The sequence below is a fragment of the Lynx rufus genome, unplaced genomic scaffold (assembly GCF_022079265.1).
Source record: "Lynx rufus isolate CCGP_SWC_20201006 ecotype Redwood Valley unplaced genomic scaffold, mLynRuf1.p SCAF_3, whole genome shotgun sequence".
Taxonomy (NCBI): Eukaryota; Metazoa; Chordata; class Mammalia; order Carnivora; family Felidae; genus Lynx; species Lynx rufus.
This window is the reverse complement of record NW_025814845.1, coordinates 195,018,316-195,034,110: the sequence shown is the minus strand read 5'-3', so window position 1 is coordinate 195,034,110 and position 15,795 is coordinate 195,018,316. Positions and strand designations below refer to the sequence as shown.

General features: G+C 38.8%; 1 protein-coding gene across 6 annotated transcripts in view; it reads left to right on the top strand.

Annotated features, from left to right (window-relative positions):
• Positions 1 to 15,795, top strand: part of WDR17 (WD repeat domain 17) — an 87,505-nt gene that overhangs the window by 36,213 nt on the left and 35,497 nt on the right. For 5 of the 6 annotated variants that reach the window (XM_047091768.1, XM_047091766.1, XM_047091771.1 and 2 more), the window contains 6 exons: positions 2,198 to 2,320; positions 4,944 to 5,128; positions 7,161 to 7,329; positions 10,150 to 10,241; positions 12,906 to 12,988; positions 14,623 to 14,709. In XM_047091768.1, coding sequence (XP_046947724.1) covers positions 2,198 to 2,320; positions 4,944 to 5,128; positions 7,161 to 7,329; positions 10,150 to 10,241; positions 12,906 to 12,988; positions 14,623 to 14,709 — 739 coding nt within the window. Of the gene's footprint in view, positions 1 to 724; positions 749 to 2,197; positions 2,321 to 4,943; positions 5,129 to 7,160; positions 7,330 to 10,149; positions 10,242 to 12,905; positions 12,989 to 14,622; positions 14,710 to 15,795 lie in introns of all 6 variants that reach the window. The other variant, XM_047091767.1, reaches the window with a different exon arrangement.

Genomic DNA, 15,795 nt, shown 5'->3' with positions numbered 1-15,795 from the left:
CCTTTGTTCCCCGCCAAACTGAGCTCTGTCGTCCGGGGGCTCCGCAGCTCACCCTCCCTTTGTCCTCCAGCCTTCCCGCTTTCCGAGCAGAGCTGTTAACTTATGACCTCCCAGACGCTAAGTCGCGCTTGCTGTGGGAACACAGTCCGTCAGGCCCCTCTGCTTTTGCAAGCCGGACTCGGGGGCTCTGCTTGGCCGGCGAGCCGCCCCTCCGCCCCGGCTCCCTCCCGCCAGTCCGTGGAGCGCGCACCGCCTCGCCGCCCTTCCTACCCTCTTCCGTGGGCCTCTCGTCTGCACTTGGGTCCGGTGACTCTGTTCTGCTAATCCTCTGGCGGTTTTCTGGGTTATTTAGGCAGGTGTAGGTGGAATCTAAGTGATCAGCAGGACGCGCGGTGAGCCCAGCGTCCTCCTACGCCGCCATCTTCTTCCCTCGACCTCCAGGGTTTTGATAATAAGCTGGAATATAGTCTGTATGAGCACACATGTACACACACGTGCGCTCATGTTTTTGTGTTCACGTGCATACAGAAGACACAGACAATACAGTTTCAGGCATGGAAGGATGACAGGAAAAGTACTGACTAGAAAAACGGTTGACCTGGCTGGGAGCTTGTTTCCTCACCGATGATTTTGGTCGTCAGGGACCGCGGGTACCGAGAGAGACCAAGGCATTTTCAACGTAGGTTGGAAATGAAAGTGGAATTTGTTACCATGGCTAGAACAGAAGCCCCTTCGTGGTTGCCTAATTGTGAGAGAATTAGTAAAGCTAAGAAGTGATGGGAATGGAAAATGAGGGCATTCAAAATGGTAATTAAGGATTAAATAACTACTTCTGTTGTTTACTTAGGGTCCAAGAGAGAAGTCTCTGAAAGGCTGAGTACTTTGAGCTACTGTGTGACTACCTCCCACATTTGCTTCATGTGGGATAAGAGAGTTTTCATGCTGCCCACCGTCTTAAAGAAATTCTTTACATCCTAAGCACTTATGTCACACATGGAAGTGCATGGAGTCTTACTTAAATATCAAAATGGCCTTTCACTTCCTAGGATATAATTGATGATAGACATGAACATTTTCAGTATGCTTTCATTATTACGGAGTTAAAATTCACATACAATAAAACAGCATTTTGAAGTGTAGACTTCAGCGACTTCTGTAGGCGCAAAGTTGTACATCCGTTCCCACCACCTCCTGCCGCAACATTTTGTCGTTGCCCCGGTAGACTCTGTAACCATTAGCAGTCACTCTCCGTCAGCCGCTGTCCACAGCCCCAAGTGCACACAGGAGTGCATGTCAACTGCTAAACTGCTCTCTCTCTCTCTCTCTGGATTTACCTACTCCAGACATTTCCGAGAACTGGAATGATTCAGTGCATGTGTCTGGCTTCTTTGACTTAACCGTAAAGTTCTCAGGGTTCATCCGTGTTGCGGTGCGTGTCTGTACTTCATTCCTTTTTGTGCAAGGATATTACTCCATTGTGTGGCCATGCCACACTTGGTTTAGCCATGTATCAGTTGACAGACATTTACCTTCTTTCCACTTTTTTTTTTTTTGCTATCGTAAATAATGCTGTGATGAACGTTTGCGTACAGATTTTTGTGTGGACGTGTTTATCGTTCTGTTGGGTGTATGTGTGGGAGTGCGGCTGGCGAGTCATACGGTAGCTTTCGTTAATCATGTGAGGCACTGCCAGAATATTTTCCAAAGTAGCTTGTATATAATAGGTGGGATTTTTTGGAAGGGAGGGAGCTTTCTAATTGGTCCTTAGGTAGTCCTTGTTTGCTGACAAGTGGGCGAGGGAGCATTTTACCAGCATTTGAAAAGACAAAATATTACTTAGTGTTAGCGGTGGACAGTTTCTTTAGATGGCTTTCCTGAAGCAACTGTGGCAGTGGGCTGCCTTTTTTGTGATCAGACTCTGATAATAACCTTTTCAGGGGATACTGCCAAGGTAGGCAGTCTTTCACCCTAGGAGAGGATTTGGAACAGAAAAATGAAAGCAAAACGAGCCAAAAATGTAAAGGATGAATACTGTTTCACCTGTTTCTCTGTGTTATTGTGCAATATTGTTTGAAGAATGTTGATAAGTGGTGCTAAGAATCTACAAGTTGAGGTTTTTGTTATTTCTTTTATGTCTGGGCATTTTATATTTCAAATAATATTCGTTAATACAATGCTGTTTTCTTCATCCGACTAGATTCTCAAGTGGGTGTTTTGCGTATTTGGAATGTTTCACGAACAACACCTATAGATAATTTTAAACTAAAGAAAACAGGGTTTCACTGCTTACATGTACTTAATTCTCCTCCAAGAAAAAAATGTAAGTAAAAATCTCATCAAAATGTACTATTTTAAAATGTCAGATTTGTTGCTGTCAAATGAAGTGACTGATATAATGATATATAGACATACCAAATACTATATGCTCCTGAAAAGCAGATTTTTAAAAATAGCCTTTGACAATGTATGTACTAAAGGACCCGTTAAGGCCACATAATATCTAATATTACTAAGTTGAAAATATTTAGAGCCAAGTTACTTTTTTTAAATGCTAATGAATTTAAAAAGAGGAAAAAATGCTAATGAGAATGTTAAGATAATCTCAAATTATCTACATGGGGAAAACGAAGCAATGATCATTGTGAAAATAGCAAATATCGAGAGTAATGGGATCAAATAAAATTGGTCTGAACTAGGACATTTTATGTCTTAACTGTGGCTCTTTTACAATCTGTAGGGTTTATAAGAAAGTTGAACGAACCCAAATGCTTGAAACCTAGGCTCTGGAACATATGTTACATGTGTGAATACCAGTTGTCACTGGACTCAGCTGCTATTTAGGATATTATTTATTTTTGTCTACTTTTTTTCTCGATTATCTTTTGTTGCTTTTTTAATGAAGAGAAATAATAAAATACACTTAAGCTCTAAAGGAAACTGTCTGGCATGTGGGGGAGGTTTAGAATTTTTCTTAATTCAAATTAAGGGAGGGAAAAGAGATTGACTTCCTGTTAAGTCCATCATGATTGCTCCATGTGGTTCGTAGTGCTTTCATTTTTGTGTGGATCGGAGAAAAACATGGGGAAGGGAATTTAATGATCGAGCGTTCAAGAGTTCCTGACGCCTCCTTACTGCTGTCCCTCTTTAGAATGCAGTAAAATATTAGCAAGACCTAATCAAAGCCATATGGTTTTGGTTGCAAATTTGGTATCGAATTTAGTGGGTGACGCAAGTAGGGGAAGGTCTCTGTGTTGGCAGAGCTTTCGTACATTTCCAGGCTTTCCATACATTTAAGCTTTGCTGTGCAGGCCTAACACTCCTGGATCCTGGAAACTGGAGGGGACAGAAACATTAGGGCCAGACAAGTCCTGTGCTCGAGGCCAGCATATCCATGCATCCTGTATTTTTTTTGAAGTTATTTGTGTTTAGGTGCTACCATGGGATGACTGAACTATTACAGTTTCTCTTCTTTCATATTTTTTTATTATTACAAGGGTTGCCCCTGCCCATTAGAGATAATACCAAAAATAAAAAGAAGCACATAGCCATCTTGTGATTTTTTAGTAGATTACTTCAGGCTACCTGTTGTTAGATATCTATCTCATTCCTCTCCCCTCCTCAATTTTTTAATGTAACAAAATGTGGAATAAAAAAAAATATGTGAAAATGAAAACTTTCAAATATAGACATAGTCACCAAATTCTTCAAAAAGATAAGTTATAGATACATAGGTACATAAAAGATGTCACAATGGGCACCTGGGTGGCTCAGTCGTTTGAGCATCCGACTTCGGCTCAGGCCATGATCTCGCGCTTTGTGGGTTCGAGCCCCGCATCCGGCTCTGTGCTGACTGCTCAGAGCCTGGAGTCTGCTTCAGATTCTGCGTCTCCCTGTCTCTCTGCCCACCCCCTCACACTCTGTCTCTCTCTCCTTCAAAAATAAACATTAAAAACAATTTTTTTTAAATGTCACAATCACCCATAATGTCAACAAATTAAAATATTAGAATAACCAGCCATGGAACATACTAATTTTAACCAAACTGTCAGCAGAATTTTGTTGAACCAAATGCTTTTTTTGTTATTCATGATTTATGCTAGTTTGGTCTTCCTGTAATTCTCAGATTCTGAGAAATGAATATTATCAAATTGAATGTAGTAAGGAAGGCTTTATTTGGATCAAAAAGAACTTACTGGAAAATATTTATTTATATTCCACTATTTAACTAATATAGATTGGTCTGATCATTTACAGCAGTGTCATTACTTTGATTTGTGTTTGCAAGAAAAAATTCACATTCTAAGGCAAAACTTCTTGAAAGAAGACAAAATATGAGACAAAGAATATAATCGAAAGTTGAGAAATGGAAATATATGAACAGTAAAAATAAACCTAAGGAAGAAGAAAGAAAAATTGCGATGTAAATGTACGTCAGACAGTTGTGATTCTTAATTTGGGTGCTAAATTTGAATTATAAATAATGTCAAAAATATTTTCATTGGATTGGAAATTAGTGGAAGAGCGTTATTAGCCTTAAAATAAAAACATTCATGCATGTTTGTGTCTGTAGAGGGGAAGTAAGCCGTTAGCATTTTGAGAGAAGATTCTAATTAAAAAATAATCATGCTGTACTTTAATTTATGGGGAGATAAGAAACCAAGTATTCACCACATATTGTGGTTCCTCACTCAACTAATTTTCATCTGTTTTTCTCCACCTTCACGTTTATACACATCCTTGCAAAATCATCTCCACCTCTACATAGATGTATGTATGGTTTTTGACAGTGCTGCTGAATTACTCCTGTGGCAGAAAATATGGTTATCGTCTAACGGTTTATTGATATAAATTCTGGATAAAAGGAAACAAAGGGACATCTTTATAAACTATGGGAAGCTGTTGGTATAAATACTTACTTGTTTATTTATTCTTTTCTGTTTTAGTTTCAACCCAGTCTCCAACTAAAAATCATTATACGTCCTCAACGAGTGAAGCAGTTCCTCCCCCAACTTTGACACAGAATCAAGCATTTTCTCTTCCTCCCGGTCATGTCGTGTGCAGTTTCTTGGATGGTGGGGTTGGGCTTTATGACCTAGGAGCCAAGAAGTGGGATTTTCTTAGGGACTTGGTAAGTCATTCCTTCCTTTATACACAACACTTATTTTGTGGTAGCATATGATAATTACTTTTACTTGCATATTAATATTGTTAAAATTATTTTTGCAAAGAATCATATGTTAGGACCTTATCTTGGTTGGCTGCAACATTTTAGAATTTTATATAGGATGATAAGAAAACTATTATGTTTCTTAAAATTCTAAACATTAAACTTCGTTAATATTTAGTTTTATCATGATTACTGCACATGGTTGGTAGTGTTCCCATTTTTGTGTACACCCTGTGGATCCTTCATGTAGTATTGGGAAATTACATTTCTGTACTGTATGTTGGAAGCAAAATAAGAAACCAGTATTCTTTCAGAAGGAAGGACAAGTCCAAGCTTTATTGTTCATATCTGTGAAATGAATAAGGTTGAGTTCAGTGTTCTCCTAAGATTTATTGTTGTTATCGAATCAGTACAATAAATCCGTTGATTCTGTGAACTTCTGTTCTTGTGATCATTAAACCCCCGTGTAAAATAGAATACAAACTCGCTGTGGACTCGTGTTTTTGTCTGATTTTTTATCCCCATGACATGAAATCGTGCCTGCCACACAGCCAGACTTTATTAAGTTTAGTTGAATGAAGGCATATAATAATGTATATCGTGTTGCATTAGACTGACCCAGATACTTAAGAAACCTTGAAGTGTTGGTTGTTTTTCTGTAGAAAAACTTAGAAAAGGGATCTAGAGCTATAATTGCCCTGGTTAAAAAAAAAAAATTGAGGGAAACAATCGCTAATCCTGTATCATTTTAAGACATGTTTAATTTCATCTTCCAAAAAAATGGAAAGGTAACCAAAAAAAATGTTGTAACAATGTGTAGCTTAGTTATTTTTAAATATTCCATTTGTAGATTTTTTCCAGACTATTTAATTTTCTTTCCATGTAAATTATTTCCCAGTGTGGTGAACTCTTCTTACACTTCAGATTACCATTTGCTTACAAAATAATTTATGAAAGGGAAGAGAGAAAAATACAAAACTACATTTAAATTTGTAACAACTTCTATTAGCAAAGGAGTAGTCATGCAATCGAAGTTCAGTAGAGTTTCTATTGAGTATATGTCTTCATTTCGAAATGTTTTATTTAGAAAACGTTTTATAGTTCTAAGAAAAACAGTCCTTGATTATAAATTATTGCAGTGGCTCCTTTCATTTTGATAATGCCTGCCAGTCTGAAGAGACAGGGATTTTTTTTTTTCCTTACAATTTTTAAAGAATAAAGTTGTTAGAAAATTTGGAACAAGACTAATTAAAAACGAAAGCTATGCTGGATACTTTTCAATTCTCCCCAAATCATGATGTTCTTTTGGCGTACGTCATGGTATAAAAGAGAATAGTTGCATTTACAGACCTATAGTTTCAGTTTTATCTTCGTCTTTTATTATGCTACCGGAAAGACACAGTAACTGTTAATAGTTAATTACTTTATACATTTCTTTTCTTTTAGTATTTTTATTTATTTTTTGAGACACAGAGAGAGCGCACAAGCTGGGGAGGGACAGAGAAAGGGGGTACAGAGGATCTGAAGCAGTCTCCAGTCTCTGTGCTGACAGCAGAGAGCCCGATACAGGACTTGAACTCATGACTGTGAGCTCATGACCTGAGCTAAAGTCGGACACTTAACTGACTGAGCCACCCAGGCGCCCACTTTATAAATTTCTGGAATATAATAATCAGAAAAGACATGTTTTGTGTTTTTGAATTGAAGTTGACAAATGACACTTGGGAATTTTTTTGTATTTTGTTGCTGATTTGAGGTATTGTGGTTGAGTAAAATCTAGATCTGTATAAAAGAGTATAGTAATAACAGCACAGAGAACATTCAACCACAGCAGCGATTCTCATTTTGTATTACTATGTTAGTATATATTATCTATTTTAACATGAATGTTTGAAACCGTGGTCCATGTGTCACCTGATTAGACATTGTCATTTGTTCATGAATCACGTGAATTGTCCCCAGTAGTTCTGACTTCTTTGTGCTGCATTCTCAGGGGCATGTGGAAACAATCTTTGACTGCAAATTCAAACCCGACGACCCCAATCTTTTGGCGACAGCTTCATTTGATGGCACCATAAAAGTCTGGGATATAAACACGTTGACAGCCGTGCACACGTCCCCGGGGAACGAAGGCGTTGTTTACTCCCTCTCGTGGGCTCCAGGTAAGCCTCAGCTCATTAAAATAGAGAATACAATTAAATGAAAAAAAAAAATACAGCTAAATGACTTTCTTAACTTCTGTTTTCATTTGGGTTATATTCTTCTCTCAATGCCATCTTGCTCCAGATGATTGTAGAGGCAAATTACTTCTAGTATGTATGTTGGTTCTGTTTTTGTGGGTTTTAGGAATAGACTTCCCCTGCAGGTCCGTTGATTTCGGAGCCCTTTTATGTGACATAATCATTTACGAAAACCACAGTCAGTAAGGGTCATCTTGACCTTTCTGGTTTTAGTTGCATTTGTATAGCTGTGCCTTGAAAGGTACAACACATTTTATATGATAAAAGTTTTCCTTAAAATTTTCATATGAGCCAAACACATGAAAGTAAAAATAATAATAATAATAATAAATTATAATCCATATCTTTCCCTGATACGGCTATTTGCAAATATGAATCATTATATAATCATCACAGTTCCATTGTGACTATGTAATTCTATATAAAGTTCACCTTTGTAATATTGAAGAACCGTTATTGCCAGAATAGGGTCTTTTGTTTTGATCTCAGAAAGATGCTATTTTTATACCTTCCCGTACATAAAGGAGCGAAGAGATGTCCTTGAAACTTCTGACATTTTTTTTCAAAACATTATTGCCCTATAATAAATCACTTTACACACCTAAATGAATTTTTCACTTTATAAAGTATATAGGATGTTTTCCTTACTTGTGCTAACGGTGACGTATTAATTTAAAATCCACATATAACCAGGATATAGCTTTTTTTGAGATTATCTTTTCAGCCTTGAATTTATGGGCTATCGAGGGTTTTAGACGTCTGCAGAGATTCTGGGAGTCTCTTGGATTTCATGCATAAAAGTTTTAGCATGTGTGTGTATGTGCCAATGTCTGTCAAAGATTATCTTAGGAATCAGATTTTTCACAGAGGTCTGTGATACAAAAAACGCTAGGAACCTACTGCTGTTTTATTCAGCCCTTATCTCTCACAATCGGGAGAAGATCCAGAAGCCGGTTTTACTTCAAACTCTTAATGACAGTAGTTGTTCTTTTAAGAACATACTTAGTGCCATTATGCATACAAGGCTAATCGAAAACAAAAAGTTACTTCACTGATTACAAGAGCTAACTAGATCTCTTACCCGCTGCCTCATTCACATTCATTTCAATTTTATCTTTTGTGATGACCAACATTTATTTAAAGGGATTTCTTTTTTTTTTTTTTCAACGTTTTATTTATTTTTGGGACAGAGAGAGACAGAGCATGAACGGGGGAGGGGCAGAGACAGAGGGAGACACAGAATCGGAAACAGGCTCCAGGCTCTGAGCCATCAGCCCAGAGCCTGACGCGGGGCTCGAACTCACGGACCGCGAGATCGTGACCCGGCTGAAGTCGGACGCTTAACCGACTGCGCCACCCAGGCGCCCCATGACCAACATTTATTAAAGAGGGCCTGAGGTCAGCGAGGTTGAGTAACTTACCCAAGGTTATGTGCGTAGTGGGTGGTGGTGGAATCAAGGTGTGAACAGCTGTCAGTTTGACTTTGAAGCCTGTGTTCTCGGTCAGTGCCATATGCTTCTGCTTAGCAGGGCCCCTGGCTCGGGAGGCGGGAACTGGGCCAGCCGATGCCGTGACACAGCACTGTGGCAGCTAGTAGCTGGATGGTCTTCCTCCTACAGAATGTTACAGAAGTCTCAACCCTAAAACTTAAATAGAAATTCTAAGTGTAAAAACCATTGTTTGAAATCGTAACCCAGAACCTAATCTTACTGAAAAGCATTATTTCACTCTACCTTGAGAATTTGCCTCAAGAAAGTAAACATGTTGGAAAATGGAAATTCTTGAGTTTTTTTTCTTTGATATTATGAAATGTGATTACTGAAGAATCGCTACTTTAGTTAAGTATGGAGAAAATTTAAAAGGCTAATGCAGGTCGATAGGAAGTAGAGTAGAGAGGATTGTGTAACTTGCCATAATTTTAGAGTAGCTACCGCAGGAAAAGAAAAAAAAGTGCAGATTTATGTGGAAACTTCTCCCCAGTAATTTGAGAACCCAAAGGGGGAGCAGAATGAAAATACTAGAAACATGGTAAGGACTTATATATTTTTTTAGGTTTCTAATAATTTATCATTTCCTCCATGTTTTCACTCCATGTTTTACTCCTAGGTAGCACATGGCAACTCTTCCTTTCTTTTAATGGATAAAGTCTCTCTTTGTCTGCCTTGCAAAAAATACTTAAGTCCTAGACCATTTACTAACTTAGCAGCAGTTTGATTTTCACAGATTTTTTATTTCTTAAAAACATAGTTTATGTTTTTTTATTGTTTCTATGATTCTGCCTACAGAAGTGCTTTCCTAACCCCTCCCCCAAAATTAACTAGGTGTAAGATAAAGAAAATTGTAAGCACTGATGGGAAATCTGATAATATTCAGCAATTGCTGATAGTTTTTGTATTTGTGATTGTGATAGTTTGTTCATGTCAACGAAAGAGTCTCTTAGACATCCACACTGAGGTATTTACTGATGAAATGATACAATGTCAGAGATTTGTTCCCATGCAACCCAGGAGGGACTATGGACAAAACAAGATTGACTGTGGTTTGGTAATTGTTGAAACTCTGGGATGGTTACATTCATTATACTCTTCTCTGTTGGCATATACTTCATAATTTCCATTATAAAACATTTAAAAAGAACTGTTAACACAGAGTACAAGTCTTACGTTTTCAAAAATTACATTTTGAAAAGAATTACGTATGTGTCAAACATTTCCTATCATGTCTAACCAATTGTTTCCTAAGGTGACTTAAACTGCATTGCTGGTGCAACGTCCCGAAATGGTGCTTTTATTTGGGATGTGAAAAGGGGCAAAATGGTACAGCGATTTAATGAGGTAAGGTTTATTTTTTGCTAGCTGAGTAGTATGATGGCTTATACTGCCTCATGTTTTGTAAATGCCTTTCTCTCTTAATTTAATAATCACCAGGTGACATTATGTTCTGTCCCTTAGAAAAAAATCCAAGAGAACATACACATGTTGAAATGAACTCTGAAAAATGTAGATGGGTCTAAGATATAAAAATTCTCCTAAAATTGCATTAGAGATTCAAAGGAATTCTTTTTTTTTTTTATGTTTATTTCTGAGAGAGGGACAGAGCATGAGTGGGGGAGGGGCAGAGAGACAGGGAGGCACAGAGTCAGAAGCAGGCCCCATCCTCTGAGCTGTCGGCACAGAGCCTGACGCGGGGCTCGAACTCAAAAACTGTGAGATCATGACCCGAGCCAAAGTCGGTCGCTCAACTGACTGAGCCACCAGGCGCCCCTAGAGATTCAAAGGAATTCTGAATCCTCCTCCACAGAATTGTCTAGGCAGATACTCAATTGGTTGTCAAAAGACCGAACTCAGAACAAGTTCGAAATTACGGCCTGAATTCTGTTACTAACCAGCTTCTGACACCGGCAGAGTCATTTAATGTCTTGAACCGGGTTCTTCGCCTGTGTGATGGTGAAGTTGGATTATACGGTTTCTTGGATTTCCTTCCACTTCTCAAATTCTGTTGTTCCACGGCAAGCACGAAAACCTCCCCTCTTCCTGCCTGCAGTGTCTCAGATCGTACTTGACTTCTGCCTGGAGTTAAATTGCCAGCCCGTATTCTACAGAGTACCGCTGATATTTGGAAACCACATGATCTTGTTAGAATGTGTTAGGTATGAATCAAGGGAAATAGGAACAGCATCTCTCACCATTTCAAAATTTCAGTCATTTCAAATGATTGCTATTGAAGTTTATTGAATATGGGGCGCCTGGGTGGCTCAGTCGGTTGGGCGGCCGACTTCGGCTCAGGTCAAGATCTCGCGGTCCGTGAGTTCGAGCCCCGCGTCGGGCTCTGTGCTGACTGCTCAGAGCCTGGAGCCTGTTTCAGATTCTGTGTCTCCCTCTCTCTGGCCCTCCCCCGTTCATGCTCTGTCTCTCTCTGTCTCAAAAATAAATAAACGTTAAAAAAAAAAAAAAATTAAAAAAAAAAAGTGAAGTTTATTGAATATATAATTTATTTGAAAATGGTTTATATTTCAGGCTTTCAAACCACTTATACAAAATCTGATATTCCCACAAGGGTTAAGCAGCTTTGATGTTCTAGGGGACACTAAAGTAATGCGGCAAATGCGGCATATTAGGGAAAGGTTACCCACCACCTGTAAGCAAAGACGAAGCCTTGATGAAGGACCATGTAGTTACATCCCTCCCTTTCTCTGCATAACAATACTTCCCTTTCAGCTGTGCCCCCAACCTGCCCTCTTCCCTCCCACCAAGAACACTACCTATCCCATAGTGGTCATGTAAAAAGAAAAGAAGAACTTGAGAAAGAAACTTTTGGCCTTAATTGAAAAATGTTATCCTTAGGTGTCAGTCCTGTTGATCTCTTCTAAGAGCATCTTGGCATCTGTGACCTCAAATATGTGTCCATCAGTGCCGCCGCGGCCCGTCCGGCCTCCAGCAGCCCTGCATCCTGGCATCGGGGCCGTCTCTCATGTCCATACGGGAAGACTCCCGGCATTCAGTAACATAGTCGAGACTGATCTAAAAAGTGCTTGCCTTTAGGATGATAAATATGGGACAATGCCAGCTTTAATTAACCGAGTTAGGTACGGTCTTCAAGCCGTAAGTGCACTTTCCTTGGGACAAACAAGGCTGACGGAAGGCCTCCACTCCTTCAACTACATGAGTATAGAGACCACCTCCATTTTTGTACCCGTCGTTACACAGCTGCCTACCTCAACCCCCAAAGAGGAAAAAAGAGCCAACTAGAGACCATTTTAGTAAAGGAGTCTTAAAACTCAGGGTAAGAAGTTACTTTAGTCTCTCCCTAGCAGCAGCCACAATTGAACTTAAAGTTAAATAAAAGTTGGAAATGGATTGATTGCAACGTTTATTCACCCATATCCCTGTTGATGAATGACGTTCCCATGAATAATATATTCCTTGTGGTTTTAAAAATCTTTATCATACTACCTGTGACTCTGTCCCTTCCCCTTCCCCAGTCCAAGAATGTAGAGGAACAGGTCAACATTGAGTGATTTGTTATAGGAATAACCTTAAGTCCATTCTCCTCTGTTTCTATAAAAATAAAACTTCGAAATTTAGAAGAACAGTCACTAATAACAATTTCTTGGAGTATGTCGTACACTGTAGTTGTAGCCCTGGGTTAGGAAGTAGATAGATAACCATCTTCGTCTCGAGTGGCACTTCGGGGAAAGGCATTAAGCAGAGCTTTCTTCTACAGATGGCCGAGGAAGCAGATTCTGGCTCTATGCCAGTGTCTGCAAAACATGAGTAGAGCCACTCAATTTATACATCAAGACAGAGGTTTTGTTTCTTAAGTGTGATAGCTTCATTCATTTTAAAAGCATATACCCAGCTTTCTGCTGTTGACCATAATGCCTCTGTTAGCGTCATCTAGAGTAACTTCCTAATAGAAAAGCAATACAAGAAGTAAATAAATATGAGAAAAAAGGGGTGAATTATTTTTTATTGATAGGTATTTTGCATTTTTTGAAGCATGGAAAAAACGGAATATTCTGCGTTGCCTGGAGTCATAAAGATTCCAAAAGAATAGCCACCTGCAGTGGTGACGGTTTCTGGTAAGTACTGTGTATGAAGTTATCCTGTTTATAAAAGATACATTTGATAATACCGATTGTATCGTGTTAGCGCATACATTAAAACAGTCCGTGAGATCCCATTTGTACAGCGCTAGCAACTATCCTAAGTATATATAAACCCATCTAGGCACATGCTGTGTTGCTTTACTGTATTAGTAATAGGAGTGTGGTGATGTTTAAAGCACATAAACCAATAATTCCTTTCTAAATGGAACTCCCACCTGAGATATAACTAAAATACTGTGAATTGCCTCAAAGAAACTTTAAGGACTTCTCACTAAGAGCCTAAATAATCCTCACCACATTTTTAAGGGAGTGGTATTCTAGTTTTACAAGTGGTTCAAGAGATAACAAGTGCTCTAGAAACTTGTTCACCTTTTGTAGCTGCTGTTATTTATAAAAGGATGAAAAGCCTTTGCAAGGAGGAATAAAGTAATACATGTGGGAGATGCGTTTTTTTAGGTGACTAATATCTTTGACCCTGTGTTTCAGAAGTATGTGCTTTCTTCATTCTGTTAAGTCCCAGGAAAAAGTAGGTTTCCAAGAAATGTATGGAAGGGAAGAATTGCCTTTGAGTTAAACAAATGTCTGTTAGCAAATGATGCTACTGTGGAGCTCTAAGCATTGTCATCTTTGACAGGTGGTGTAGACACACCTGGCTGTTGAGAATATAGTGAGCATTGCCTCCTGTTAGGTTTTGCAATCCCAAGCCCAATTTTCTCTTCCTCATTTTTAAATTTCAGTGAAAAAGATAGTTGTTATGGAAACCGAAGATCTTTTCACCAGGAAGTTAAAATTTTCAGAAATAACAATATTAGTGACTTTTTCCCCCTGAAAAGAACTATTTGCTAATCGATAAATAGCCAAATACAAGAGATGTGCCTCTGAGGTTTTTGGTTAGGTGATACACATTTAGCTTTCCCATGCACTGTCAGGACCCCGCTTATTCGATCAATACCACAGGCAGTGACCAAACGTTTGTAAGCATAGGTCACCACCACTCCCAGGTAGTTCCAGAAGTTTTCATTGGCCTAATGATGTTTGAGACGGTTTTTTCTAGAGACTTAGAAAAACCTGTAATACGTTAATTTATACACAGCTTTTTTTTTTTTTTTTTTAATGGAATCAATAGCCATTGTATTTTGGCAATGATACCGTCGGGTGTTAGAACTTCTTTCTGGCATTAGAATTTGCCAGAAAAATGTTGTAAGTTCTGAGTCTCGGGCTTGGTGCAATAGTACATGCATCCAGCATTATAAATGGGTTGCCGTAAATACAGATTTTGAACTGCTGAATTTTGAAGCTAAAAGTCAAATGCTTATGTCAGTTAGATCCTTGTTTTCAAATACATGCATTAAACTAGGTGTTTCCTCAACTAATAGTTTTTAAATCAAAATTTATCACCTCCAAATTAAGTGGATCGCCATAATTAATAATGTCCGATATAAACATACTTATAATTGGTAATTACACCGTGCTTTTAAATGTTCCCTGTGCTTTGCAGACAAGGTCTCCGTCTCTATCCTTTTGAATTAAACGATTCTGGCTTTGTTTTTGTGAATAACGTATTTAGGGTGTTTTTTCTTCTATTAATATGTCACACTTGCTTTCAGTATTATCCGAACGGTTGACGGTAAAGTGTTGCACAGATACAAGCACCCCGCTGCGGTGTTCGGTTGTGACTGGAGCCAGAACAACAAGTAAGAATTCTGCTCTCGAGATAAGTAAAAGCCTCGTAGCTTTTGAATAACCATGAAATTTAATGTTACGCCCATAGGTGGTAGTCCTCACTCTTTTTAGGTAATGGTCGTTTTGCCTGGTCTTGTGATTGTTCTAGCTGATGCTCTAGGAAGAAGCAGAGGGCTAACAAGAAGTGCAGAGCAAGTCTAACCTGCACGTAGCTTCTCCACAGAGGTGTAGGTAGCCCTTTCCCTAAACCCACTTAGCGATCTCTCCAGTGGTTTTCTCCCACCAGGACTTTCCATCGCTGCCCACCTCATGCCTATGCTGTGGCATTGGAGGACTTCCTCAAACGTAGAACCCGCATGCAGAGTTCTGAATGGTCATCCTTGCTTAAGACCCTAGTGTATTCACCATATGAACGTCGGCTCAAACCCCTAGTAAAACTGATCCTTCAAGTCACCGCACTTCCAAGAATCTTGTTGCGTTTCAAACCTCTCCTTAGGCTATATAAATTATACATAGAAACTCAGACTTTCTTTAGATATTGTGAAATAATGTAGAAATGAGTCAGCTCATTTTCATACCACAGCTTTCCCTCATGCTGTCTCCCTTTATCTAGGATTTGCTTCCAGCCCCACACCCATACGATACAGCTCATCTGTACTGTATGTAGGTGATGTCCACCCCTGCTCTGGCTCTCAGGTCCAAACCACTTCTACAGAAAAGTGTTCTTTGACCCCGTATTAGGTAAATTTCTCCTGTGATATCCTGGGAACACTTAACGTAATGAAATTAATTATAACAAATAAAGTTAAGTAAATATTAGAGCAGAAATCAGTGATACAGGGTTGCCTAGCTGGTTGAGTCAGTGGAGCATGTGACTCTTGATCTCGGGGTTGTGAGTTCGAATCCCACACTGGGTGTAGGGATTACTTAAAAATAAAATCTTAAAGAAAAGAAAAGAATGATATAGAAACTAAAAAAACAAAAACAAAAACCCCATAGAACAGATCAGTGAAAACAAGAACTGGTTCTTTGAAAAGATGAACAAAATTGGTAAACCTCATTCAAGACTCATGGAAAAAAGAGATGCCAAATAAAAT